General features: G+C 42.1%; 1 protein-coding gene across 2 annotated transcripts in view; it reads left to right on the top strand.

The window, feature by feature from the left end:
• The window catches only part of ICA1L (islet cell autoantigen 1 like), a 121,156-nt gene that overhangs the window by 44,538 nt on the left and 48,683 nt on the right, over nucleotides 1–27,935 (top strand). For both annotated transcript variants that reach the window (XM_069733580.1, XM_069733581.1), the window contains 5 exons: nucleotides 1,066–1,191; nucleotides 5,298–5,396; nucleotides 7,178–7,257; nucleotides 13,880–13,929; nucleotides 23,943–24,002. In XM_069733580.1, the coding sequence (XP_069589681.1) occupies nucleotides 1,066–1,191; nucleotides 5,298–5,396; nucleotides 7,178–7,257; nucleotides 13,880–13,929; nucleotides 23,943–24,002 (415 nt within the window). The remainder of the gene's footprint in view (nucleotides 1–1,065; nucleotides 1,192–5,297; nucleotides 5,397–7,177; nucleotides 7,258–13,879; nucleotides 13,930–23,942; nucleotides 24,003–27,935) is intronic.

The raw sequence follows: 27,935 nt of genomic DNA, 5'->3' as shown, positions 1-27,935 counted from the left end.
AACAGGCAGGTGCAGCTGCGCTACGCTGTTTGTGTAATTCCCATAGAAATGAATGTGCGTTGTGAAGCAATCATAGCGAAGCTAGCGACTCTGTTGGCGCAACCCCCAAGTTGTGGAAGCAGTCAGGACCTAGATCAGCGTTCTACCCATACTGTACAAGATTACACTTAGTGCCAGGATAGAAATGTGCTGAGAAATGACTAAGTCTATATTTATTTTTGCTTCACAGAGCAAAAGTGTTTTAATTATTGGCTCAGACATTTCAGTTTTTATTTGCTGACATATTTTCTATTCTGAAATGTAGACGTAGCATAAAAGATGTTTAAATTAATTGCAAAAAAATTAATGTCTCAAATTTGCTACAGATATTGCTGTCCATCATACCTAAACCGTGGATACAAAGTACCCAAAACGCACCACTCAAGGGAGGTATATCAAATAAAAAATTGGTAATTTATATCCAAGTCAATGCGTCTAATAGCAAACACATGAATTAAAAAGTAAAAACGTGAAACATGTATGAGGAACCAATCAAACAAGGAAAGTACTCAAGTAAAAGAGAGTGGTGGAGTGGAATAATACCAGGCTATAGGGTAGCAAAGTCATGGAGTCCAAAAGAAAGACCTAGGAATGTCAGGCTGGTAGTAAAGTGCATGTAGTGCGGACCATAAAAGTCAGTAGAACAGCCATAGGACAACCAGAAAGTATATAGAGTTTTTAAGGCTTACCCATAATATTGTGTAGAACGCCCGTCCACAATGCCACAGACGCCCCGACGCGCGTTTCGTGGATGTGCTTTGTCAAGGGGAGTCTGGATATTGCTGTCCATGTTGCATTAGCCAGACATTGCACAGTCATGGCCACTGAGATGACTGCCCTGGACTGTGAAAAGCGTAGGTTGACCATTGACCGCAACCTCTATGTACATAGCGATATTAGGTAGCTATGGTTGGACTGTCCTTAGACATTTCACAACTAGATGAGTGTACCCTTATAAATGAGATTGTCATGGCTCATCACAAAACTTAGAGGTCAGGGGCTCATATTAATGTTCCATTTCCCCAGGTTCAAATTCAAGTAAGAAATACTAAGAGCCACTTCGATAAGACAAAAATGGACGTATGCCAGAAAGTAGACCTTCTCGGAGCGAGCCGATGCAATTTGTTATCACATTCACTTGCATCCTATCAGGTGCGTCATGCAACACCTTGTAACATTTATCTTGATATTCTCTTCGATTTTCTTCTTTTTCTTTTTTTTTATCCAGATCCAGTTTTTTTTAATAAACCTTTTTCATTTTTTTAAATATACATTACTAAGAAAAGTAAACTAGCATGAAGGTCAGTCATAGTATAATGGCAGCATACAAATTACATTGGGATAATGCAATCCTTCTCTTTCCTATAACTTCAGAACTTCAAATAAAATATTTCTCTTCTATTTCTATGCCTAGAGACTGGTAAAACTCCCTCCAGCCCCATATTTGATTGCTAATATAAAGGACTATACAAGAAGGTTTAGACTATTATAGACACTTTATGCCACCTTTCTGGCTTTAAGCGAATCTGTCACCAGGTTATTACCACTTAATCTGAGAGCAACATTACATGGAGACAGAGACCCTGATTCCAGGAATATAGCATTTACTAGGCTAGTGTAGTTTTCATAAAATCATTGTTTTATTAGCTGGAGATTAAGACTAGAAGACTAGTTAACCTGCTGCCAGGTAGTCCTCCATATTCTTCAGCTCTGTATAGCTCCGCTACCACCACTGATAGGCAGCTTTCTGTCTACGCACAGTGTACACAGCATACTGCCAATCAGTGGTGGATGTGGGGTTACACACAGCTCAGCATTCAAAGCACTGCTAGATCTTGATCCTTGATGCAAACAACTGGCTAAGACGATGGTGCAGACAACAAGGATTTGGATTCCTGGACCACGGTGTGAATTACTGGTATGATGGACTCCTCGCCAGAGACGGACTACACCTCAACAAACCTGGGAAACACACATTCGCCAGAAGACTCGCTACACTCATCAGGAGGGCGTTAAACTAGAAGAAGAGGGGACGGGAAGAAAAACATTAGACTGGAACAAAGACGACCCAGGAAAACATACTCAGAAGGGAGGTAAGAACATTTCTAAAACAATCCACAGTGAGGAGATTAGAACAAAACAAAATCCTCTAAACTGCATGCTCGCAAACGCCAGAAGCCTGACAAACAAGATGGAAGAACTAGAAGCAGAAATATCTACAGGTAACTTTGACATAGTGGGAATAACCGAGACATGGTTAGATGAAAGCTATGACTGGGCAGTTAACTTACAGGGTTACAGTCTGTTTAGAAAGGATCGTAAAAATCGGAGAGGAGGAGGGGTTTGTCTCTATGTAAAGTCTTGTCTAAAGTCCACTTTAAGGGAGGATATTAGCGAAGGGAATGAGGATGTCGAGTCCATATGGGTTGAAATTCATGGAGGGAAAAATGGTAACAAAATTCTCATTGGGGTCTGTTACAAACTCCCAAATATAACACAAAGCATGGAAAGTCTACTTCTAAAGCAGATAGATGAAGCTGCAACCCATAATGAGGTCCTGGTTATGGGGGACTTTAACTACCCGGATATTAACTGGGAAACAGAAACCTGTGAAACCCATAAAGGCAACAGGTTTCTGCTAATAACCAAGAAAAATTATCTTTCACAATTGGTGCAGAATCCAACCAGAGGAGCAGCACTTTTAGACCTAATACTATCTAATAGACCTGACAGAATAACAAATCTGCAGGTGGTTGGGCATTTAGGAAATAGCGACCACAATATTGTGCAGTTTCACCTGTCTTTCACTAGGGGGACTTGTCAGGGAGTCACAAAAACATTGAACTTTAGGAAGGCAAAGTTTGAACAGCTTAGAGATGCCCTTAATCTGGTAGACTGGGACAATATCCTCAGAAATGAGAATACAGATAATAAATGGGAAATGTTTAAGAACATCCTAAATAGGCAGTGTAAGCGGTTTATACCTTGTGGGAATAAAAGGACTAGAAATAGGAAAAACCCAATGTGGCTAAACAAAGAAGTAAGACAGGCAATTAACAGTAAAAAGAAAGCATTTGCACTACTAAAGCAGGATGGCACCATTGAAGCTCTAAAAAACTATAGGGAGAAAAATACTTTATCTAAAAAACTAATTAAAGCTGCCAAAAAGGAAACAGAGAAGCACATTGCTAAGGAGAGTAAAACTAATCCCAAACTGTTCTTCAACTATATCAATAGTAAAAGAATAAAAACTGAAAATGTAGGCCCCTTAAAAAATAGTGAGGAAAGAATGGTTGTAGATGACGAGGAAAAAGCTAACATATTAAACACCTTCTTCTCCACGGTATTCACGGTGGAAAATGAAATGCTAGGTGAAATCCCAAGAAACAATGAAAACCCTATATTAAGGGTCACCAATCTAACCCAAGAAGAGGTGCGAAACCGGCTAAATAAGATTAAAATAGATAAATCTCCGGGTCCGGATGGCATACACCCACGAGTACTAAGAGAACTAAGTAATGTAATAGATAAACCATTATTTCTTATTTTTAGTGACTCTATAGCGACAGGGTCTGTTCCGCAGGACTGGCGCATAGCAAATGTGGTGCCAATATTCAAAAAGGGCTCTAAAAGTGAACCTGGAAATTATAGGCCAGTAAGTCTAACCTCTATTGTTGGTAAAATATTTGAAGGGTTTCTGAGGGATGTTATTCTGGATTATCTCAATGAAAATAACTGTTTAACTCCATATCAGCATGGGTTTATGAGAAATCGCTCCTGTCAAACCAATCTAATCAGTTTTTATGAAGAGGTAAGCTATAGACTGGACCACGGTGAGTCATTGGACGTGGTATATCTCGATTTTTCCAAAGCGTTTGATACCGTGCCGCACAAGAGGTTGGTACACAAAATGAGAATGCTTGGTCTGGGGGAAAATGTGTGTAAATGGGTTAGTAACTGGCTTAGTGATAGAAAGCAGAGGGTGGTTATAAATGGTATAGTCTCTAACTGGGTCGCTGTGACCAGTGGGGTACCGCAGGGGTCAGTATTGGGACCTGTTCTCTTCAACATATTGATTAATGATCTGGTAGAAGGTTTACACAGTAAAATATCGATATTTGCAGATGATACAAAACTATGTAAAGCAGTTAATACAAGAGAAGATAGTATTCTGCTACAGATGGATCTGGATAAGTTGGAAACTTGGGCTGAAAGGTGGCAGATGAGGTTTAACAATGATAAATGTAAGGTTATACACATGGGAAGAAGGAATCAATGTCACCATTACACACTGAACGGGAAACCACTGGGTAAATCTGACAGGGAGAAGGACTTGGGGATCCTAGTTAATGATAAACTTACCTGGAGCAGCCAGTGCCAGGCAGCAGCTGCCAAGGCAAACAGGATCATGGGGTGCATTAAAAGAGGTCTGGATACACATGATGAGAGCATTATACTGCCTCTGTACAAATCCCTAGTTAGACCGCACATGGAGTACTGTGTCCAGTTTTGGGCACCGGTGCTCAGGAAGGATATAATGGAACTAGAGAGAGTACAAAGGAGGGCAACAAAATTAATAATGGGGATGGGAGAACTACAATACCCAGATAGATTAGCGAAATTAGGATTATTTAGTCTAGAAAAAAGACGACTGAGGGGCGATCTAATAACCATGTATAAGTATATAAGGGGACAATACAAATATCTCGCTGAGGATCTGTTTATACCAAGGAAGGTGACGGGCACAAGGGGGCATTCTTTGCGTCTGGAGGAGAGAAGGTTTTTCCACCAACATAGAAGAGGATTCTTTACTGTTAGGGCAGTGAGAATCTGGAATTGCTTGCCTGAGGAGGTGGTGATGGCGAACTCAGTCGAGGGGTTCAAGAGAGGCCTGGATGTCTTCCTGGAGCAGAACAATATTGTATCATACAATTATTAGGTTCTGTAGAAGGACATAGATCTGGGTATTTATTATGATGGAATATAGGCTGAACTGGATGGACAAATGTCTTTTTTCGGCCTTACTAACTATGTTACTATGTTACTATCTGCAGCAGAGAAATAACTGGAGTTCCACATTGCTGGAATCAGGGTCTCTGCCCCTACACTATGCTTCTCTCAGATAGGGTAGCAAAAATCTGGTGAAAGATTCCCTTTAAAGGGGTTTATGGATTTTCCATATATCCGGTATTTGTGCCTATGCATGATTATTATTATGCGGCCATAGCTCATTATATAAATGACTTCTGTTTCTACAGACAACACTTCTGCACTTTTGGATGAAGACTGCACAACTAATGTCTGGAATTCAGGAAGAATTTCGAGAGATGCTTCCTTATACCCCAGCTTATCTGAAGGTTTATTATATATATATATATTTTTTGTCTTAAACTGTATGTTAAATTTATATTCTTGCTTTTTAAAGCTAACAAATGTGTAGAGAATTGTTCAGAGATTTATGATCAATTTTCCTTAGCATTTATTGAGTCTAGCTAACATAAAAAATAAACGAGTACCCTCTTTATTTATTTATTTTTAAAAATTCATACCCTTCCGTAATGCATTTATGTATGGGTGTAATTAGTGCAGGAAATCTAGCATTGCAGGCAATGGCCCTGGTGGCCGCAGGGTTTATCACCTTCTAGGTTCCAGGGCTGTAGTAGAGCGGCTGTGAAATCACTTTCAGCTTTTAGGAATGTCATGTGACACAAAGTAACCCTGAGAAGTGTAAGGGTATTTGCACACAGTCAGGTTTTTTCGCGATAAAAACGCATAAAAAATGCATACATATGCATCCTAACATTTAGAATGCATTCTGCAATTTTTGTGCACATGATGGCTTTTTTCTGTGAAAAAAACGCATCGCGGTAAAAAAAGCAGCATGTTCATTAATTTTGCAGATTGTTTGCGTTTTTCCCGCTATTGTAATGCATTGGGAAAAAAACGCAGAAAAAAAAACGCACAAAAAACGCATGCGGATTTCTGGCAGAAATGTCCGTTTTTTTTGTTAGGAAATTTCTGCTAGAAATCCTGACGTGTGCACATACCCTTAAACATATTGGCGCAGAATTGCTAAATCTGCCTAATGAAGACAGCAAAAATTTCGACTAGACAGTCTAAAAAAGTTCAAAACTTGTCCCAGCAGCTCATGGGACGCTTTTTTGTGTAACTTGTTTGCATTTGTTTTAACCAATATTTTATACTAAAATTTTGGCCATTGTCAGATTTGAAAACCTGCCCGTATTATCTAAGTAACACGCACCTTTCCAATATACCATGCCCACAATAAGTAAAAGTGATAAAAGTAGTGCAAGGCGTGTTCGCAAGCCAGTGTTTAAGAGGAAATTTAGCCAGAAATATGGCGCATTTATCTATAACTTTCTACATTGACCGAGTGATTAACAAATCAGATGGTGAATAGGGAAGGCGCTATGTGACATTGATGCCATTTTCAGGGTTTGGATAAGTTTTCATGGGCAGTCCTGCGTGATCACTAACTAATGAGGTTCACCGGCGCCTCTGTCTTACACATCCGGAGCGGAGACGCGCTGGTGATGATGTGTTCACTGCAGTATCTATAGCGCTTGCTGCTTCCATCACTTCAGACTGTGATTTGTCTACATGCACCAGAAGGATAGCCGCGAACTAGACCGCCTCCTCAGTCCTCACCTACTGTCTAATCCTAGTTGTCAGTGCAGCGTCTTCTCCACAGCAGCTCTGCTTTATTAGATAAGAATTTGTTTTAGGAGCAGATTATTTGTAATATTGTATATAGTATGGACAAAAAAAAACGTCAGCTCTCCCACCAAGAGATCCGAGGCTCGAGGCTTACAATGCAAGGTAGAAATAGCACGAAGGAAAAATCCTTTTTAAAAACTTGTCTTTATTACAAAAGTTTTGTAATAAGTCATAACTCACAAAATACATTGACAAAGCAAGTGCATTTCAGACAGACCCTTTTACTTATTTAATGACTAAAGACTCCATCTGAAACATGTTTGCTTTTTCACTTTTGCATTGAAGACATGTTTTATAGAGGATCCGGTTACTGAATCTTTCCAACTGTCTATGTATAAAGTACCACTGTCTAGTGAGGGGCTATGGGTAGAGGTCTTAATTTGCTAATTTTCTATTGCAGACTCCCAAACAGAACTCTGGACAGGAGAATGTGGAAAATCCGGAGAGTTGTGAGGATGATCAGTTGGTAGATAATCACATGTGAGTAGAGACTAGCCATGTGTAAAATGTGCACTAATTGTATCACTAAGCTTTGTAACCAAGGAGTGTAACCAAGATCACATTTACCCTTATAAGCATTTGGAGATGTCTTTCTACTTACTTTGGACAGTAGCCTTCTCCTTTCATGTGACTCTGATATTTACTGTTGAAGAAGACAAGGATTTAACAATGCAATTTTTTTCATACGCTTGAAAATAAGTGTTCTCTATGTCAATAAAAATGTGAAGATTTGACCAATCCACAGCTAGCTGTAGAGAATTGTCATAGACTGTTAGGGTATGCACAAAACATGCAGAATGCATTCTAAATGATAGAATGCATAATGTATGCGTTTTTAATGAGTTTTTATAGCATTTTTAGCGCGAAAAAGCGTGAAAAAAAACCGCGAAAAAACCTGAACGTGTGCACATAGCCTTACAGTCAAGATGATTTGATAGAGCACATCCACTGCCCCAAAGACCAATCAATAGTGATAGGAAAATGTATGTGGAGCCTTATGTGTAGTGCAGTAGTCAGCAACCATTGGGACTCCAGCTATGGTGAATCTACAACTTCCAACATTTCTTGACAGCCACAAGCTGCTCTGACAACATATTCTTCTGTCAGGGCTTTTGGAGTTGTAGTTTTACAACAGCTGAAGAGCCACTGATTGTTGAACCATGATGTATTGCAGAGCTGTTAACTCAAGTTGAAAGAAAAAAAAGAACAACAAAATAATAATCTTAGATAACATACTGACCAAGCAACGTATAAGCAGCATAAGGATCAAAAATTGTTTACAGGTAAAATATAACTTATTTGCAAAAATTAAAATTCATAAAACACATGAAAGGGATAAAAAAAAGGTGCCTCAGACCACATCACAGGGGAGACAGTGAAACGTGCGTCGGGGTGCAGGAGAGGCAGTCACTTATTCCTTTTATTGCTTACTGGCAGTATGTCTTTTTGTAGCCTGGTGTATATTTGTGACTTGCATACCGCATATGTCCTTTCTAGCCTGTATCCTTATGCATATTCCTTCTATCACGGCTGACAGCATATTAGAGGACTTTCCTTGTGCAAACACCACTTGGTTTTTCAGACGTGTGGCATAGACCATTATATGTATTTATTCAAACAGTCTCTGTGCGTAGATTGCATCTCCTCCAGATATCAACTGAAACTTCAACCATTCCTTGGCTGTTGCAATTTAGTTAAATTTTCATTGGACACTGCAGCTGTCTCCCCTGTGACGTGTTCTGAGGCACCTTTTTTATTCCTTTCATGTGTTCTATGTATTTAAATTTTTGCAAATAATTAAAATTTTACATTTTTACACATTTTTGAACTTTATTAAGCTTATACGCTGCTCGATCAGTATGTTATCTCATGTTACAGAGTGCTGCCCTCCCTCCAATTGAGGTAAACAGTAGTATGCTTAGAAAATAATCGTGTAGTTTTGATACCTTTTAATGGATAACAAAAATAAAATAATTGTTACAAAGCAAGCTTTCGAGACTTCTTAGGTCTCTTCATCAGGCATAATATAACAAAGTACCGAAAAAAACACAAATATACACACTAAAAGAGCAGAGACCAGGCATAATACCGTAAATGGATATTTAAATAAACAGCAAACTGAGCTTAGAGAGTGAATCCCTAAATAGATTGGATTAGTGGGGTAAATGTTTTATTGTCCCAATATCCCTGGAAGATCAGAGACCGTGTCCTCAGTGTCTCTGGAGGCAAAGGGGGAACATACAGGCAACTATTTGCAATGCGTGTCTCACCTATATGGTCCTTAGTCTGAGCCCAGACTAAAGACTATGTAGGTTAGAATCACTTTCTTGGAATAATAAAGTACAGTTTCTCCTTCGCCTCATTGGGGGACAAAGGACCATGGGTGTTATGTTGCTGCCACCAGGAGGCTGACACTACAGTACAGTTTTATGGAAGAAATGGATGCCGGCCTTTCGCTTGAATTGCCTCTGCTATAAGAAATACCTTCCTCTTGTTACGCTGGCCAATCGCACACCTTCTAAGCGCTGTCCTTCCCACCATGTGTTTTGCGCTGCTCCACCCAGTACCTAACCATTGCTCTCCGTTGCCTTGTGCTGGTTGTGAGTCATAGGGGGCACAGCTGAACTCTGCAGGAATATGTATCTCCCCTGTCCTGCAGAGATTTGTGTCCCCAGCCTATCACCTACTAGCAGGTGATATATCGGGCGTCTCCACCCTGCATTCTTCATCCGAACATTGGTTCCTAGCCTGCCACTACCTTGTTTAACCCCTTTACCCCCAAGGGTGGTTTGCATGTTATGGACCGGGCCAATTTTTACAATTCTGACCACTGTCCCTTTATGAGGTTATAACTCTGGAACGCTTCAACGGATCCCGGTGATTCTGACATTGTTTTCTCGTGACATATTGTACTTCATGATAGTGGTAAAATTTCTTTGATATTACCTGCGTTTATTTGTGAAAAAAACGGAAATATGGCGAAAATTTTGAAAATTTCGCAATTTTCCAACTTTGAATTTTTATGCAATTAAATCACAGAGATATGTCACACAAAATACTTAATAAGTAACATTTCCCACATGTCTACTTTACATCAGCTCAATTTTGGAACCAAAATTTTTTTTTGTTAGGGAGTTATAAGGGTTAAAAGTTGACCAGCAATTTCTCATTTTTACAACACCATTTTATTTTAGGGACCACATCTCATTTGAAGTCATTTTGAGGGGTCTATATGATAGAAAATACCCAAGTGTGACACCATTCTAAAAACTGCACCCCTCAAGGTTCTCAAAACCACATTCAGGAAGTTTATTAACCCTTCAGGTGTTTCACAGGAATTTTTGGAATGTTTAAATAAAAATTAACATTTAACTTTTTTTCACAAAAAATTTACTTCAGCTCCAATTTGTTTTATTTTACCAAGGGTTACAGGAGAAAATGGACCCCAAACCTTGTTGTACAATTTGTCCTGAGTACGCCAATACCCCATAAGTGGAGGTAAACCACTGTTTGGGCGCATGACAGATCTTGGAAGCGAAGGAGCTCCATTTGACTTTTTAATGCAAAATTGACTAGAATTGAGATGGGACGCCATGTTGCGTTTGGAGAGCCCCTGATGTGCCTAAACATTGAAACCCCCCACAAGTGACACCATTTTGGAAAGTAGACCTCCTAAGGAACTTATCTAGATGTGTGGTGAGCGCTTTGACCCACCAAGTGCTTCACAGAAGTTTATAATGCAGAACCGTAAAAATAAAAAATCATTTTTTTTTTCACAAAAATTATCTTTTCGCCCCCAATTTTTTATTTTCCCAATGGTAAGAGAAGAAATTGGAACCAAAAAGTTGTTGTACAATTTGTCCTGAATATGCTGATACCCCATATGTGGGGTTAAACCACTGTTTGGGCGCATGGGAGAGCTCGGAAGGGAAGGAGCGCCGTTTGACTTTTCAATGCAAAATTCACAGGAATTGAGATGAGACGCCATGTTGCGTTTGGAGAGCCACTGATGTGCCTAAACATTGAAACCCCCCACAAGTGACACCATTTTGGAAAGTAGACCCCCTAAGGAACTTATCTAGATGTGTGGTGAGCACTTTGACCCACCAAGAGCTTCACAGAAGTTTATAATGCAGAGCCGTAAAAATAAAACAAAAATTTTTTCCCACAAAAATTATTTTTTAGTCCCCAGTTTTGTATTTTCCCAAGGGTAACAGGAGAAATTGGACCCCAAAAGTTGTTGTGCAATTTGTCCTGACTGCGCTGATACCCCATATGTGGGGGGGAACCACTGTTTGGGCGCATGGGAGGGCTCGGAAGGGAAGGAGCGCCATTTGGAATACAGACTTAGATGGAATGGTCTGCAGGCGTCACATTGCGTTTGCAGAGCCCCTAATGTACCTAAACAGTAGAAACCCCCCACAAGTGACCCCATATTGGAAACTAGACCCCCCCACGAACTTATCTAGATGTGTTGTGAGAACTTTGAGCCCCCAAGTGTTTCACTACAGTTTATAACGCCGAGCCGTGAAAATAAAAAATCCTTTTTTTTCCCACAAAAATTATTTTTTAGCCCCCAGTTTTGTATTTTCCCAAGGGTAACAGGAGAAATTGGACCCCAAAAGTTGTTGTCCAATTTGTCCTGAGTACGCTGATACCCCATATGTTGGGGTAAACTCCTGTTTGGACACACGGGAGAGCTCGGAAGGGAAGGAGCACTGTTTTACTTTTTCAACGCAGAATTGGCTGAGATCGGACGCCATGTCGCGTTTGGAGAGCCCCTGATGTGTCTAAACAGTGTTAACCCCCAAATTATAACTGAAACCCTAATCCAAACACACCCCTAACCCTAATTCCAACGGTAACCCTAACCACACCTCTAACCCAGACACACCCCTAACCCTAATCCCAACCGCAAATGTAATCCAAACCCTAACTTTAGCCCCAGCCCTAACTGTAGCCTTAACCGTAACTGTAGCCCTAACCCTAGCCCTAACCCTAGCCCTAACCCTAATGGGAAAATGGAAATAAATACATTTTTTTAATTTTTTTTTATTTTTCCCTAACTAAGGGGGTGATGATGGGGGTTTGATTTACTTTTATAGCGGGTTTTTTAGTGGATTTTTATGATTGGCAGCCGTCACACACCGAAAGACACTTTTTATTGCAAAAAATATTTTTTGCGTTACCACATTTTGAGAGCTATAATTTTTCCATATTTTGGTCCACAGAATCATGTGAGGTCTTGTTTTTTGCGGGACGAGTTGACGTTTTTATTGGTAACATTTTCGGGCACGTGACTTTTTTTATCGCTTTTTATTCCGATTTTTGTGAGGCAGAATGACCAAAAACCAGCTATTCATGAATTTCTTTTGGGGGAGGCGTTTATACCGTTCCGCGTTTGGTAAAATTGATAAAGCAGTTTTATTCTTCGGGTCAGTACGATTACAGCGACACCTCATTTATATCATTTTTTTAATGTTTTGGCGCTTTTATACGATAAAAACTATTTTATAGAAAAAATTATTATTTTTGCATCGCTTTATTCTGAGGACTATAACTTTTTTATTTTTTTGCTGATGTTGCTGTATGGCGGCTCGTTTTTTGCGGGACAAGATGACGCTTTCAGCGGTACCATGGTTATTTATATCTGTCTTTTTGATCGCGTGTTATTCCACTTTTTGTTCGGCGGTATGATAATAAAGCATTGTTTTTTGTCTCGTTTTTTTTTTTTTTCTTAATGTGTTTACTGAAGGGGTTAACTAGTGGGACAGTTTTATAGGTCGGGTCGTTACGGACGCGGCGATACTAAATATGTGTACTTTTATTGTTTTTTTTGTTTTTTTATTTATATAAAGAAATGTATTTATGGGAATAATATATATATTTTTTTTTCATTATTTAGGATTTTTTTTTTTTTTTTACACACTTGTAAAAAATTTTTTTACTTTTTTACTTTGTCCCAGGGGGGGACAATACAGATCGGTGATCTGCCAGTTTGCACAGCACTCTGACAGATCACCGATCTGTCTGAGAGCAGTGCAGCGTTACCAAGTGCCTGCTCTGAGCAGGCACTTGGTAAGCCACCTCCCTCCCTGCAGGACCCGGATCCGCGGCCATCTTGGATCCGGGACTTTCTGCAGGGAGGGAGGTAGGAGACCCCCGGAGCAACGCGATCACATCGCGTTGCTGCGGGGGTCTCAGGGAAGCCCGCAGGGAGCCCCCTCCCTGCGCGATGCTTCCCTGCACCGCCGGCACATCGCGATCATGTTTAATCGCGGTGTGCCGGGGGTTAATGTGCCGGGGGCGGTCCGTGACCGCTCCTGGCACATAGTGCCGGATGTCAGCTGCGATAAGCAGCTGACACCCGGCCGCGATCGGCCGCGCCCCCCCGTGAGCGCGGCCGATCGCCTATGACGTACTATTCCGTCCGTGGGAAGTAAAGCCCACCCCACATGGACGGAATAGTACGTCTAATGGCAGAAAGGGGTTAATCATATCACCATATTTTGTCTGTCGTTATTATCCCACCTGTTTACCTGACTCTGGCTTTATTCTGCTATCCCCGACCTTGGGCCATCTGACTATGTTTTTGTCTCACTCTCCTGTACCCCATACCCACTCATCTGACCCTCTGGTCAGCTGCTGCAGTCTCGGGTACGGCCATGAAGTAGTACCTGATATCTTCCGTCAGCCCAGCCTAACCTCACCATCAGAGGCTCTAGTGAAGACCTGTCTGTAGAGCGCTCACTGAATAGTGAACAGTGACTGATCTCTCCCTGGACTGCCCCGATGACGGGAAGCAAGGAACTACAAGGAAAATATAACTTTGCTTTCTCCCTGCTCCAGTAAGCTAGCAAGGCATAATGTAAATGCTATTTATCTGCAGATTACTACTATGTCTGAAGGTAAATAGCCTTTCTGGAGGTGACAGGTTAAATGTGCTGTAAGTAACTTATAGCTGTTCATTGCCTGTCATTAGTTGCATGGCTGACAGAAATGAAATGAGGGTTTGAGATGACCAAAGTACTGTCTGCTGAATATAGTCTTTTTTTTAGATTATATATAATTTTTTCCTTATTCCCTGTTTTTTAACCCCTAGGCTGCTTACATTGCAAGGAGAAACACTAAACAACCCAGAAGCAATATCTGGTGAGTATTTCATAAACATTTTTTTTATTACAGAATTTCTTGCTAATCTTTTTAATGCAGGCAGAAGGACTAATTAAGAGTCATTAATATTGTAAGAATTAAACTTTTAGGATGCATAGCATTTCAGTATAACATATAAACCAAATCTCTGAGCTATCGTTCTAGTTACCAAGAGATAAGAAAAGATCTATAACATAATGCTAAAATGTCAAACTGTGTTGAAAATCTACTATATAATTGTCTAAGGCTCACTTCCGTCTGTCCTGTCTGTCTGTCTGTCACGGATATTCATTGGTCGCGGCCTGTGTCTATCATGGAATCCAAGTCGCTGATTGGTTGTGGCAAACCGCCCATGACCATTGCCACGACCAATCAGCGACGGGTGCAGTCCGGCGGCAACATGGCCGCTCCTTCCTCCCCGCAGTCAGTGCCCGCTCCATACTCCCCTCTAGTCAGCGCTCACACAGGGTTAATGGCAGCGTTAATGGACCGCGTTATGCTGCGGTGTAACGCACTCCATCAACGCTGCTATTAACCCTGTGTGACCAACTTTTTTTACTATTGATGCTGCCTATGCAGCATCAATAGTAAAAAGATCTAATGTTAAAAATAATTAAAAATCATCATATACTCACCTTCCGGCGCCTTTCCCGCTCCTCGCGACGCTCCAGTGACTGGTCCATGCATTGCGATCTCGCGAGATGATGACGTAGCGGTCTCGCGAGACCGCTAAGTCATCATCTCGCGAGACTGCAATGCACTCTTGAGACCGGAGCGCGCGAGGAGCGTCGGTAAACGATCCAGGGGCCAACGGAAGGTGATTATATACTTGAGTATAAGCCGACCCCCTTAATTTTGCAACAAAAAACTGAGAAAATTATTGACTCGAGTATAAGCCTAGGGTGGGAAATGCAGCAGCTACCGGTAAAGGCCAAAAATAAAAATAGATACCAATAAGAGTAAAATTAATTGAGACATCAGTAGGTTGTGTTTTTTTGAATATCCATATTGAATCAGGAGCCCCATATAATGCTCCATACAGTTCATTATGGCCCCATAAGATGCTCCATATTAAAATATGCCCCATATAATGCTCCATACAGTTCTTTATGGCCCCATAAGATGCTCCATATACAAATATGCCCCATATAATGCTCCATGCAGTTCATTATGGCCCCATAGATGCCCCATATAATGCTCCATACAGTTCTTTATGGCCCCATAGATGCCCCATTTAATGCTCTATGCAGTTCTTTATGGCCCCATAGATGCCCCATGCAGTTCATTATGGCCCCATAGATGCCCCATATAATGCTCCATGCAGTTCATTATGGCCCCATAGATGCCCCATATAATGCTCCATTCAGTTCTTTATGGCCCCATAGATGCCCCATATAAAACTGTGCCACATATAATGCTCCATACCGTTCATTATGGCCCTATAGATGCCCCATATAATGCTCCATACCGTTCATTATTGCCCCATAGATGCTCCATATAAAACTGTGCCACATATAATGCTCCATACCGTTCATTATTGCCCCATAGATGCTCCATATAAAACTGTGCCACATATAATGTTCCATACCGTTCATTATTGCCCCATAGATGCTCCATATAAAATTGTGCCACATATAATGTTCCATACCGTTCATTATTGCCCCATAGATGCTCCATATAAAGCTGTGCCACATATAATGCTGCTGCAATAAAAAAAAAATGACATACTCACCTCTCGTCGCTGCCCGCTGCTCCTCAGCGTCCCGTCTCTCCGCAGTGACTGTTCAGGCAGAGGGTGGCGCGCACACTAATACGTCATCGCGCCCTCTGACCTGAACAGTCACAGCAAGAAGACGGAGCGGCGCCCAGCGGGTGGAACGCGGACAGGTAAATATGAAATACTCACCTGCTCCGGCGCGGTCCCTGGCTCCTTCTCCCAGACAGATGGTCTCCGGGCACTGCAGCTTCTTCCTCTGTCAGCGGTCACTGGTACCGCTCATTACAGGAATGAATATGCGGCTCCACCCCTATGGGAGTGGAGTCCATATTCATAACTTTAATGAGCGGTACTACGTGACCACTGAACAGAGGAAGAGCTGCGGCACCCGAAGACCATGGGACAAGCAGTCACAGCGCTAGGAGCGGGTGAATATGCGACAGTCCTCTCTCCTCCTCACCCGCCGACCCTGCCGCCAACCATGACTCGAGTATAAGCCGAGAGGGGCACTTTCAGCCCAAAAATTTGGGCTGAAAATCTCGGCTTATACTCAAGTATATACGGTACCTATTTTTTAATTTAATTCTTTTTTTTAACAGGGATATGATGCCCACATTGCTATATACTACATGAGCTGGGCAATGTACTACGCTGCTGTGCAATATACTACGCGGGCTGGGCAATATACTACGCGGGCTGGGCAATATACTACGCGGGCTGGGCAATATACTACGTGCGCTGGGCAATATACTACGCGGGCTGTGCAATATACTACGTGCGCTGTGCATGCAATATACTACGTGCGCTGTGCAATATACTACGTGCGCTGTGCAATATACTACGTGACTGGGCAATATACTACGTGGCTGGGCAATATACTACGTGATTGGGCAATATACTACGTGATTGGGCAATATACTACGTGATTGGGCAATATACTATGTGGCTGGGCAATATACTATGTGGCTGGGCAATATCCTATGTGGCTGGGCAATATCCTATGTGGCTGGGCAATATACTACGTGGCTGGGCAATATACTATGTGGACATAGTAACATAGTAACATAGTTAGTAAGGCCGAAAAAAGACATTTGTCCATCCAGTTCAGCCTATATTCCATCATAATAAATCCCCAGATCTACGTCCTTCTACAGAACCTAATAATTGTATGATACAATATTGTTCTGCTCCAGGAAGACATCCAGGCCTCTCTTGAACCCCTCGACTGAGTTCGCCATCACCACCTCCTCAGGCAAGCAATTCCAGATTCTCACTGCCCTAACAGTAAAGAATCCTCTTCTATGTTGGTGGAAAAACCTTCTCTCCTCCAGACGCAAAGAATGCCCCCTTGTGCCCGTCACCTTCCTTGGTATAAACAGATCCTCAGCGAGATATTTGTATTGTCCCCTTATATACTTATACATGGTTATTAGATCGCCCCTCAGTCGTCTTTTTTCTAGACTAAATAATCCTAATTTCGCTAATCTATCTGGGTATTGTAGTTCTCCCATCCCCTTTATTAATTTTGTTGCCCTCCTTTGTACTCTCTCTAGTTCCATTATATCCTTCCTGAGCACCGGTGCCCAAAACTGGACACAGTACTCCATGTGTGGTCTAACTAGGGATTTGTACAGAGGCAGTATAATGCTCTCATCATGTGTATCCAGACCTCTTTTAATGCACCCCATGATCCTGTTTGCCTTGGCAGCTGCTGCCTGGCACTGGCTGCTCCAGGTAAGTTTATCATTAACTAGAATCCCCAAGTCCTTCTCCCTGTCAGATTTACCCAGTGGTTTCCCGTTCAGTGTGTAATGGTGATATTGATTCCCTCTTCCCATGTGTATAACCTTACATTTATCATTGTTAAACCTCATCTGCCACCTTTCAGCCCAAGTTTCCAACTTATCCAGATCCATCTGTAGCAGAATACTATCTTCTCTTATATTAACTGCTTTACATAGTTTTGTATCATCTGCAAATATCGATATTTTACTGTGTAAACCTTCTACCAGATCATTAATGAATATGTTGAAGAGAACAGGTCCCAATACTGACCCCTGCGGTACCCCACTGGTCACTTCGACCCAGTTAGAGACTATACCATTTATAACCACCCTCTGCTTTCTATCACTAAGCCAGTTACTAACCCATTTACACACATTTTCCCCCAGACCAAGCATTCTCATTTTGTGTACCAACCTCTTGTGCGGCACGGTATCAAACGCTTTGGAAAGATCGAGATATACCACGTCCAATGACTCACCGTGGTCCAGTCTATAGCTTACCTCTTCATAAAAACTGATTAGATTGGTTTGACAGGAGCGATTTCTCATAAACCCATGCTGATATGGAGTTAAACAGTTATTCTCATTGAGATAATCCAGAATAACATCCCTCAGAAACCCTTCAAATATTTTACCAACAATAGAGGTTAGACTTACTGGCCTATAATTTCCAGGTTCACTTTTAGAGCCCTTTTTGAATATTGGCACCACATTTGCTATGCGCCAGTCCTGCGGAACAGACCCTGTTGCTATAGAGTCACTAAAAATAAGAAATAATGGTTTATCTATTACATTACTTAGTTCTCTTAGTACTCGTGGGTGTATGCCATCCGGACCCGGAGATTTATCTATTTTAATCTTATTTAGCCGGTTTCGCACCTCTTCTTGGGTTAGATTGGTGACCCTTAATATAGGGTTTTCATTGTTTCTTGGGATTTCACCTAGCATTTCATTTTCCACCGTGAATACCGTGGAGAAGAAGGTGTTTAATATGTTAGCTTTTTCCTCGTCATCTACAACCATTCTTTCCTCACTATTTTTTAAGGGGCCTACATTTTCAGTTTTTATTCTTTTACTATTGATATAGTTGAAGAACAGTTTGGGATTAGTTTTACTCTCCTTAGCAATGTGCTTCTCTGTTTCCTTTTTGGCAGCTTTAATTAGTTTTTTAGATAAAGTATTTTTCTCCCTATAGTTTTTTAGAGCTTCAATGGTGCCATCCTGCTTTAGTAGTGCAAATGCTTTCTTTTTACTGTTAATTGCCTGTCTTACTTCTTTGTTTAGCCACATTGGGTTTTTCCTATTTCTAGTCCTTTTATTCCCACAAGGTATAAACCGCTTACACTGCCTATTTAGGATGTTCTTAAACATTTCCCATTTATTATCTGTATTCTCATTTCTGAGGATATTGTCCCAGTCTACCAGATTAAGGGCATCTCTAAGCTGTTCAAACTTTGCCTTCCTAAAGTTCAATGTTTTTGTGACTCCCTGACAAGTCCCCCTAGTGAAAGACAGGTGAAACTGCACAATATTGTGGTCGCTATTTCCTAAATGCCCAACCACCTGCAGATTTGTTATTCTGTCAGGTCTATTAGATAGTATTAGGTCTAAAAGTGCTGCTCCTCTGGTTGGATTCTGCACCAATTGTGAAAGATAATTTTTCTTGGTTATTAGCAGAAACATGTTGCCTTTATGGGTTTCACAGGTTTCTGTTTCCCAGTTAATATCCGGGTAGTTAAAGTCCCCCATAACCAGGACCTCATTATGGGTTGCAGCTTCATCTATCTGCTTTAGAAGTAGACTTTCCATGGTTTCTGTTATATTTGGGGGTTTGTAACAGACCCCAATGAGAATTTTGTTACCATTTTTCCCTCCATGAATTTCGACCCATATGGACTCGACATCCTCATTCCCTTCGCTAATATCCTCCCTTAAAGTGGACTTTAGACAAGACTTTACATAGAGACAAACCCCTCCTCCTCTCCGATTTTTACGATCCTTTCTAAACAGACTGTAACCCTGTAAGTTAACTGCCCAGTCATAGCTTTCATCTAACCATGTAAATTCTAGAATACTCGATGCGTTAGAATCGGGCCACCATCTAGTAGATATATAAAATAATAGTTAAAAATGCTATATAAAACATAGAGTACCGCTAGGTGAGGGACGCTTTCAGATTCCTGAATACAAAACCATCTATACAGACCATATAGCAACGCACTAAAGAGAAGGAAGGATAATATAATGCTAGTGCATATGAAGAGAGCATTCCTGTCTACAGTCTTAGCTAGCCAGTGTCTTAATACAAGGATATTGTCCCCAACAGTCTTATTATATCTCTCAGAAATATTAAACTCCAAGTCAATAGTGTAGATAACCTTTCATAGGGAAATCATCGCTGACAGAGATATGGCTGTGTGTCCCTCCACCACAAAGCACGTGTCACCTCACTTGCTTCTTCCAGTGGCATGTCTGAGTGGGGATATTGGCCTAGTTATAGAGCCCAAAATCCAATTAGAAAACGACACCCCATATTTTTGTTACTCAATAGGAAAACCTCACATGTATGAAGTGAACCGTAGGCCTAGAACTGTTGGGGTTTATATTCTTGTATTAAAACGCTGGCTAGCTATGACAATAAGGGAAGGCTATATTTATATGCCCGGGCATTATATTACGATCTGTAAAGCTGCAGTAGCATCGTACGCAGTGAAGAAGCAGTGACCCACAAATGCAAACACAAAAGTCTCTCTTAATGTGTTTCTTCACAGCATTAAAGTCCAATTCACATAAATGCATATAACTTCAGTGGATATTATCAGTGACTAGTTTACACCAGTTCAAAGCAATACATATCACATGGCTTTAGATTTGCGTTCCCTAAACAGGCCAGACTTCCCTTGTCCAGTTTCCCTGGGCGACCGCACACCATCTCACAGTCTCTCTACATCTCCATACACACAGCCTCATATGTTGCAGACACTACACACGCCAGCCCTCCTCTGACTAGTTCTCGTGGGTGTCCTGCATCGCTGTATCACAGTCTCTTTACAGACTCTTTACTCACACAGTCGTACACAGTTCAGGATATCCTCCGGATAGCAGCCGGGCACCATATCCACCTGTTTGCAATCGTTGCACATGCTAGTCCTCTTTCAGGTACAGGACATCCACCTCCGGGCACCGAACTGTCCACATCCGACTCCTACGGGCACAGGACATCCACCTCCGGGCACAGGACTGTCCACATCCGACTCCTACGGGCACAGGACATCCACCTCCGGGCACAGGACTGTCCACATCCGTGACCAGTACCATGGACGACTTGCATCTCTGTGTACACTGCGGGTGCCAGGCTATTCAGCTGCCCTGGGTGCTGGCTCTGCTGGCCTCCATGCACTCTGCAGACCAGCACACACCAGACTGACACTGACGTGCACCTCGCACACCTGGCCAGACACCTCACACACCCATACCCCTTACTGCAGGGTTTTTAAACACACACAAACCTGTGGCCTTCAGCCACCTGGAAAACCCGGTCCGGAGATCCGTGACTCTCATGCACACCTATGGACTTCATCCGTCTGCATGCACATTCTGGGGAGAACAAACAGCGCCCCCTAGCTGTATCAGAGGCCACAACCTCACAGATCCCTTCTCTTTAATGCTTTTCTATGTGGTCTGTATAGATGATTTTGTGTTTAGCAACCTGTAAATGTCACTCGACATAGAGGTACCCTGTGTTTTATATAGTGTTTTTAACAATTGTATATCTCTTTCTAATTAACTTTAACATTCTGTCATAGATGTCTTGTTATCTCTTTGTAACTAGAACGGTAGCTCGGAGAGATTTGGTTTATAAGAAGGACTAATTAGGTAGTTTCTCATTGAACTATATAACGGTTAAAGAAAGGTATGGATTTATGTAAATTAATTTGTGGATATTATGAGCTGCATCTGTAATGTTTTATGTACAGCGCTGTACAAAAGTTTTAGGCTGATGTCGAAAAAAATGCTACAAAGTATTATTTCTTACAAAATAGAAGTGTTAATAGTTTATTGTTACCAATTAACAAAATGCAAAGTGAATATAGATCAGAGACCTCTAAATCACATCAATACTTGGCGTGTCCCCCTTTGTCTTGACAACGCATCAATTCTTCTAGACACACTTCCAAAAAAATCAGGAATTTTGTAGGATTAGTTAACTAAGTAACTAATTATTGCACCTAAGTGATTAGCATTTTCATATGTAGTTTGAAACGCATTCATTAAAGCAGAAGCAGCTATGTAGGAGGCTTAAAACTGGGTGGGGAACAGCCCAAATCTTCCACAAACGTGAAGCTTTGGAATACAGGTTCATGTCCTAGGCCATACACCATGGCAAGTCTGAGCACAGCACAAGGTAGTTGTACCGCATCAGCAATGTCTCTCCCAGGCAAAGCAGAGTGGGGTTTGAAGATGTGCTGTTCAGGCTCTTGCGAAGGAAATGGGCAAAGTTGAGGACCACGTAGTGTTTGACTAAGGAAACCTAGTGCAGCAGATGAAAGACACAGCACACTTCAAAATTGGATGCTGTCCAGCTGTGGCATCAGCTCAGAAGTGGCAGCAATCATTGGGATCAAGCTGCACCCATCTACTGTTCAGAAAAGTCTGTCTAGAAGTGGACATTATTGAGGAATTGCAGCCAAAAGCCATACCTCGGACAAACCACTTAACTGTGCACAAAAACATTGGAACTGGGTTGCAGAAAAATGGCAGCAGATGCTCTGCACTCATCAGTCAAAACGTGATATATTCAGTTGTATCAGGAGGCAGTTTGTTGGCAGAAAGACTGGAAAGCAATAAAATAATGTGTGTCTGCAGACGGCTTTGAGACCAGGTGGTGGAGGTTTTGGGGATTTTGTGAGGAGTGTCCTCCATGCTGAGAAATGCAGGCAGATACTTATTCATCATTCAATACTGTTAGGGAGCCATCTTATTGGCTCCAAATTTGTTATGGAGTAGGACAATGACAACAAACATACAGCCAAAGTCATTAATCACTATCTTCAGTGTAAAGAAGAACACGTTGTCCTGGAAGTGATGATATGGCCCCCACAGAGCCCAGATCACAGCTTCATTGGATCGGTCTTGGATTGCATGACTCAACATAAGCATTTGCACAAGCCTACATCCACAGATGATCTGTGGGTTAGTACTCCCAAGATTGTAGTAATATTAGTGTAGTTTCACTTATATAGTGACAACATATTATGCTGCGCTTTACAACCTTCCTGCCGAAGTTCCTTAAAAAACTATGTGCGAGTGTATCTAGAAGAATTGATGCTGTTTTCAAGGCAAAGTGCGATCAAGGCCAAATAATGATTTGATTTAGATTTTTCTTTTGTTCATTCAATTTACATTTTGTTAATTGATAAAAATAAGCTTTTAAAGGTAACCTGACAGCTGACATATGCTGCCCTATCTACAGGTAGCATGTATCAGACATTGGCTGCAGGATTTCAGCCAGGTATGTTTGGTTTTGAAACACTGCTGCGTTTCAGAGAAAAATATATCTTAAAAGCCATCCAGGACCCAGCTGCATGGGATAGTGGCTCGTCAGAAAGGCTAGTGGTTCTCCCCGCCCGCTCTCCTCGAGTGGTAGGTCTCCCCCTGTGTGTGTATAAGTGGAGACCTGTTGGCAGTGGGCAAGAAGATGCCTCCGACGACCCACCTGTCCGATGCCTTTTAAAGTATGCAAGTAAAGAAGCTGCGGAGACACCATCACGTGTTTCTCGACGCAAGCAGTGAATAGCCAGGCCTTTCCCCGGGAAGGAACAACCACGGGAAGGGCAGCATCCTATGAAGGAAAGCCACCTATGCCAAGCATGGTATCCATGCTTGGCATAGGTGGCTTTCCTTCATAGGATGCTGCCCTTCCCGTGGTTGTTCCTTCCCGGGGAAAGGCCTGGCTATTCACTGCTTGCGTCGAGAAACACGTGATGGTGTCTCCGCAGCTTCTTTACTTGCATCTGCATATTTCCCATAAGGGATGGGGGCAGTGTTCTGGAATCACTGCGTTGAGAAACACGTGATGGTGTCTCCGCGGTGTTGGATGTTTTGGTCTCCCCGAGGCCAATCATCTGTGCCTTTATAGCCTTTTAAAGTATGTTATTCTCTGAAACCCTCCATTTGAGTCAAACACACGTGTCTGAAATCATTCAGCCAGTGTCTGATACATTCTGCTGTCAGGTTCGATTTAACACTTCCATTTTGTAAAGCATTCTTACTGTGCATCTTTTTTCCTCACCTGCCTAAAACTTTTGCACACTTCTCCACTTGTTGTAGTGATTTCACATGATTCCGGTGATGTGTGAATCCTAAACATTGTATAAAACAATTGGTTCTACCTATAGAATTACAGAAAGAAGGACACAAATACTAGCTGGTGATATAATATTGTATTGTACCGCACTGTATCATGGCTTAGCTTCTCACTGTACTATCCCCTAATAAATGTGCTCCTACAGATAATGGGAATAGCAACCTATGTAACTTGGAGGATCCAGAAAAGAGCAATACTCCGAAGGGTAAGTGTATTCCTCAGCTGTTGGTAATACTGTACGACTATAGATATATTGTATTGTCTACGGACTATAGCAGCAAGTCTGAATGAGGTAAGGAAGAAAACGTGGGTTTTTACATCTTTATTTACTAACTCCACATTTATTTAGCTAAAGGAAACCTGTCTCCCCCCTAAACCCCCCTCTCCCCCCCCCCCCGCCGGCGATTTTAACTAAAAGAGTCACCTTGTGCAGCACTTAGGCTAGGTTCACACTGCGTTAGTGCAGTCCGTTCAACACATCCGATAAACAGACTGCACTAACGCAAGTGCCGGCGTTTGCACAGCGCTAGCGCAGATGGAGCATCTGCTAGTTCCATCTGCGCTAGCAATGACGGACCCGGAAACGCTGCAGCCCGCTTCTCGGGTCCGTCACTCAATGACGGCACATCGCTAGCGCACGCCCATTGTGGTCGTGCGCTAGCGATGCGTCCACCATTGAAAGTAATGGTGGTGTTAACGGACTACGTTACACCGCGTTATGCTGCGGTGTAACGTAATCCGTTAAACGGGTCACACTAATGCAGTGTGAACCCAGCCTAATGCTGCATTCTGTCAAGGTGGCTCTTTTATTTGGGATCCCTTCCAACGCTGAAATATTTGTTTTTATAATTTGCCCCTCATATCTGTAGTCTGTCACAATGGTTGACCAAAATTGATTGTGCCACTGCCCATATTGACACACAATAGACATTGCTGCTTAGTAACAATAATAGTCTTTATCCAGCGACAAGGTTTTAAGCAACTAAAATATCTTTTTTTTTTGTGATTTCGAAGGCTGTATCATTTCTACCAGACATTTGTTATTTTGCTCTTTGAAACTGCAAGAATTTTACTAATTTTGCTGGGATCCCGGTTAGACGCCACTCACCCAACGAAACCAGATCTCACACTTTGCACTGACGAGGGGCAGTACCCTGAAACACGGTGTCTTTGAGATTTTGGTTTTAACTTTTATCCTAAGTCATGTGGCAAGGCTCGTTAAAGGGCACTGACTTTTAGGATTGATACTACCTATGGGTGACACTTGATTTCTAGTCCTCATCCTCTCTGAAGAGACAATTTGCACTAATTTTACCGAGAACCCCAAATTCATCTTTGTCTAACAATCCCTGTGTTATCACAGTTTGTAACTAATTCAAGCATTTTTAATTCAGTTAAATGAAGCTCCAGACAGGGAAATGTAAAACCAGCCACTGTAACCAAAGACTAGACTGGCCTTACTGCTTTTGCAAGAATTTTTTTAATACAGCTAATTGCATTGTCTCTGAAGTTTATTTCTTAAATAAGTATAAGAATGATACAGATGACGACATTGGGCATTGAAACGAGCAGAATTGAGGGAGTGAGACAAAATACTGCAGAGGTTCTAAGGAGGGAATAGCGTAATTCTATATGTATGGTAGAAATGTAACATTGCAGGGCATTGCTGATTTGCTCACAGTAGGGAATAACATTAACAACATACCTACAGTGATCGACTTCTTAGGATGTGGATCTCAGTATGTATATAAATTTAATCTTATATTGTATAAAGAAATAAATGGGGTTTTTGAGTTTTGATAGCTTCGTTCACTTGCAGTCTTCAAACACTAGACTTGAATTGCTGCAGTACTCTACTTTCTCCCTGCTGAGATAGATGGAGCTAAATACTGTAACTTTAAAAAAAAAATTCAATTCCAAGTTTTATTGGTTTTATGAAGAAACCGAAAAGAACATAAAAAATGAACTGTGCATTGGCAATTGTGGAGGCAACTAGTCAAAAAAGAACCTTATCTCCAACAATGTGATGATGACTGGTATTAGAATTAAACAGCCTGTGATGAGAAAATAACAAATAATTGAACACTAACTACAGGCATATATCAACGAGGGAAAGAGAAACCATAAGGGTATGTTTCCACGTTCAGGAAACGCTGCGTGTTTGACGCTGCGTAGAGCCGCAGCATCAAACACGCAGCGTACAGATGTTACAGCATAGTGGAGGGGATTTCATGAAATCCCGTCTCCACTATGTGGTAAAACATGCAGGCGGCAGACCCGCGTAAACTGACATGCGGCGCGTCTTTTCAGAGCGCAGCATGTCTGTTTACAATGCGGCGACGCTCCATCGCCGCGCCGTAAATGTACCATAGACTATCATTAGATGCGATAAAATCGCATCTAATGATTAGTCACATGCGTAGAAACTGTGTAAATGCAGCTTACTACGCATGTCGCCGGCTCACCTGTCCCGCCGCCGGAAGTCCCTAGTCCACTGCTGTTCTCGCGATAACTTGTGTTATCACGAGAACTGCCATGCACCTGACCGGGACTTATCTCCGGTCACTAGTCTGGTTCTCGCAAACAGCTGATCAGCTGATTGTGAGAACGCTGCAGTGTAAGTGATCGCTGGAGAGTTCTCTCCGGCGATCATCTACCGGCTATGCTACATCTGGATGTCAGGCATCCAGATGTAGCAGAGCCGGACTCGTCTACACTGTGTGCACATACACGACATCACACAACATACACCATACAACATACACCATGCTGCAACATGCGACAACGTGCGACATACAACATGCGACATGCTACAACATGCGGCAACATGCGACGACATGCGACAAGCTGCGACGACATGCAACATGCGACAACGTGCAACAAGCTGCTGCGACATGCGACAATATGCGACATGCAACATGCAACAAGCTGCAATGACATGCGACATGCAACGTGCGACAACATGCAACATGTGACAGCATGCGACAACATGCAACATGCAACATGCACCATACAACATGCAACACACAACACATACATACAGTGCATACATATAGACATACAGTACATTAAACATAGATTACATACTCACCATCACTTGTCACTTTGATCCCCGAAGCCAGTGTCACCTTTAAAAAATATTAAAATAATAAACAAACAATATATTCCCTGATCCGCAGAAATCCAATTAAAACGAGTGTCCCACGACGATCTCCCATGGAGAGCAGCAGCATCAGCTGATGTGACTGCTCTCCAGGGGCTCCAGGAATATAATGAAGGAAGGTATCCTTCCACACTGTATTCCTCCGCCACTGTAAAAAAAAATAGTCCCTAGTCTCACTTGTGGCACTGCTGTGTGAGAAAGTTCCCACGCAGCAATGCCATAAAGTGAGACCCTGAACTGAGGTAACCTCAGTGATACACTGCAGGAGCCATTGTCTCCCGTCAGTGTGTCACTGGAGGGCCTATAGAGCAGTGACATCACCCGATGTCACTGTTATATAGGGGAGATCGTCGTTGGACACTCGTTATTAATTGGACTACGGCAGACAGGTAGTATACGGTTTATTAATTTTTTGCAGGTGATCGAGTATGGTAAGTATGGTTAAATTAAGAATAATAAAGTACTTTTTTCTGGCTGTGTCTTTATTTTGTTTATTAACTCTTTCACTACTCTAGGATTAATAATGGATAGGTGTCTTATTGACGCCTCTCCATTATCATCCCGGCTTAATGTCACCTTACAATAGCAAGGTGACATTAAACCCTTATTACCCCATATCCCACCGCTACACGGAAGTGGGAAGAGAGGGGTTAAATGCCGGAATTGGCGCATCTTACATATGCGCCATTTCTGGGGCGGCTGGGGGCTGATATTTGTAGCTGGAGGGTCAATATCCATGGCCCCTCTCTAGGCTATGAATATCAGCCCACAGCTGTCTGCGTAGCCTTTCTGGCTATAAAATATAGGGGGACCCCACGTCTTTTTTGGGGGGGGTCCCCCTATCTTTATAGCCAGTAAAGGCTACGCAGACAGCTGTTGGCTGATAATCATAGCCTAGAGAGGGACCATGGGTATTACCCCCTTCCCAGGCTACAAATATTGGCCCCCGGCCGTCGGCTTTCCCCCTCCGGCGCA

The sequence above is a fragment of the Ranitomeya imitator genome, chromosome 7 (genome assembly GCF_032444005.1).
Source record: "Ranitomeya imitator isolate aRanImi1 chromosome 7, aRanImi1.pri, whole genome shotgun sequence".
Lineage (NCBI taxonomy): Eukaryota > Metazoa > Chordata > Amphibia > Anura > Dendrobatidae > Ranitomeya > Ranitomeya imitator.
Note: the sequence above shows the minus strand (reverse complement) of the source record. Positions and strands in the feature narration are given on the sequence as shown.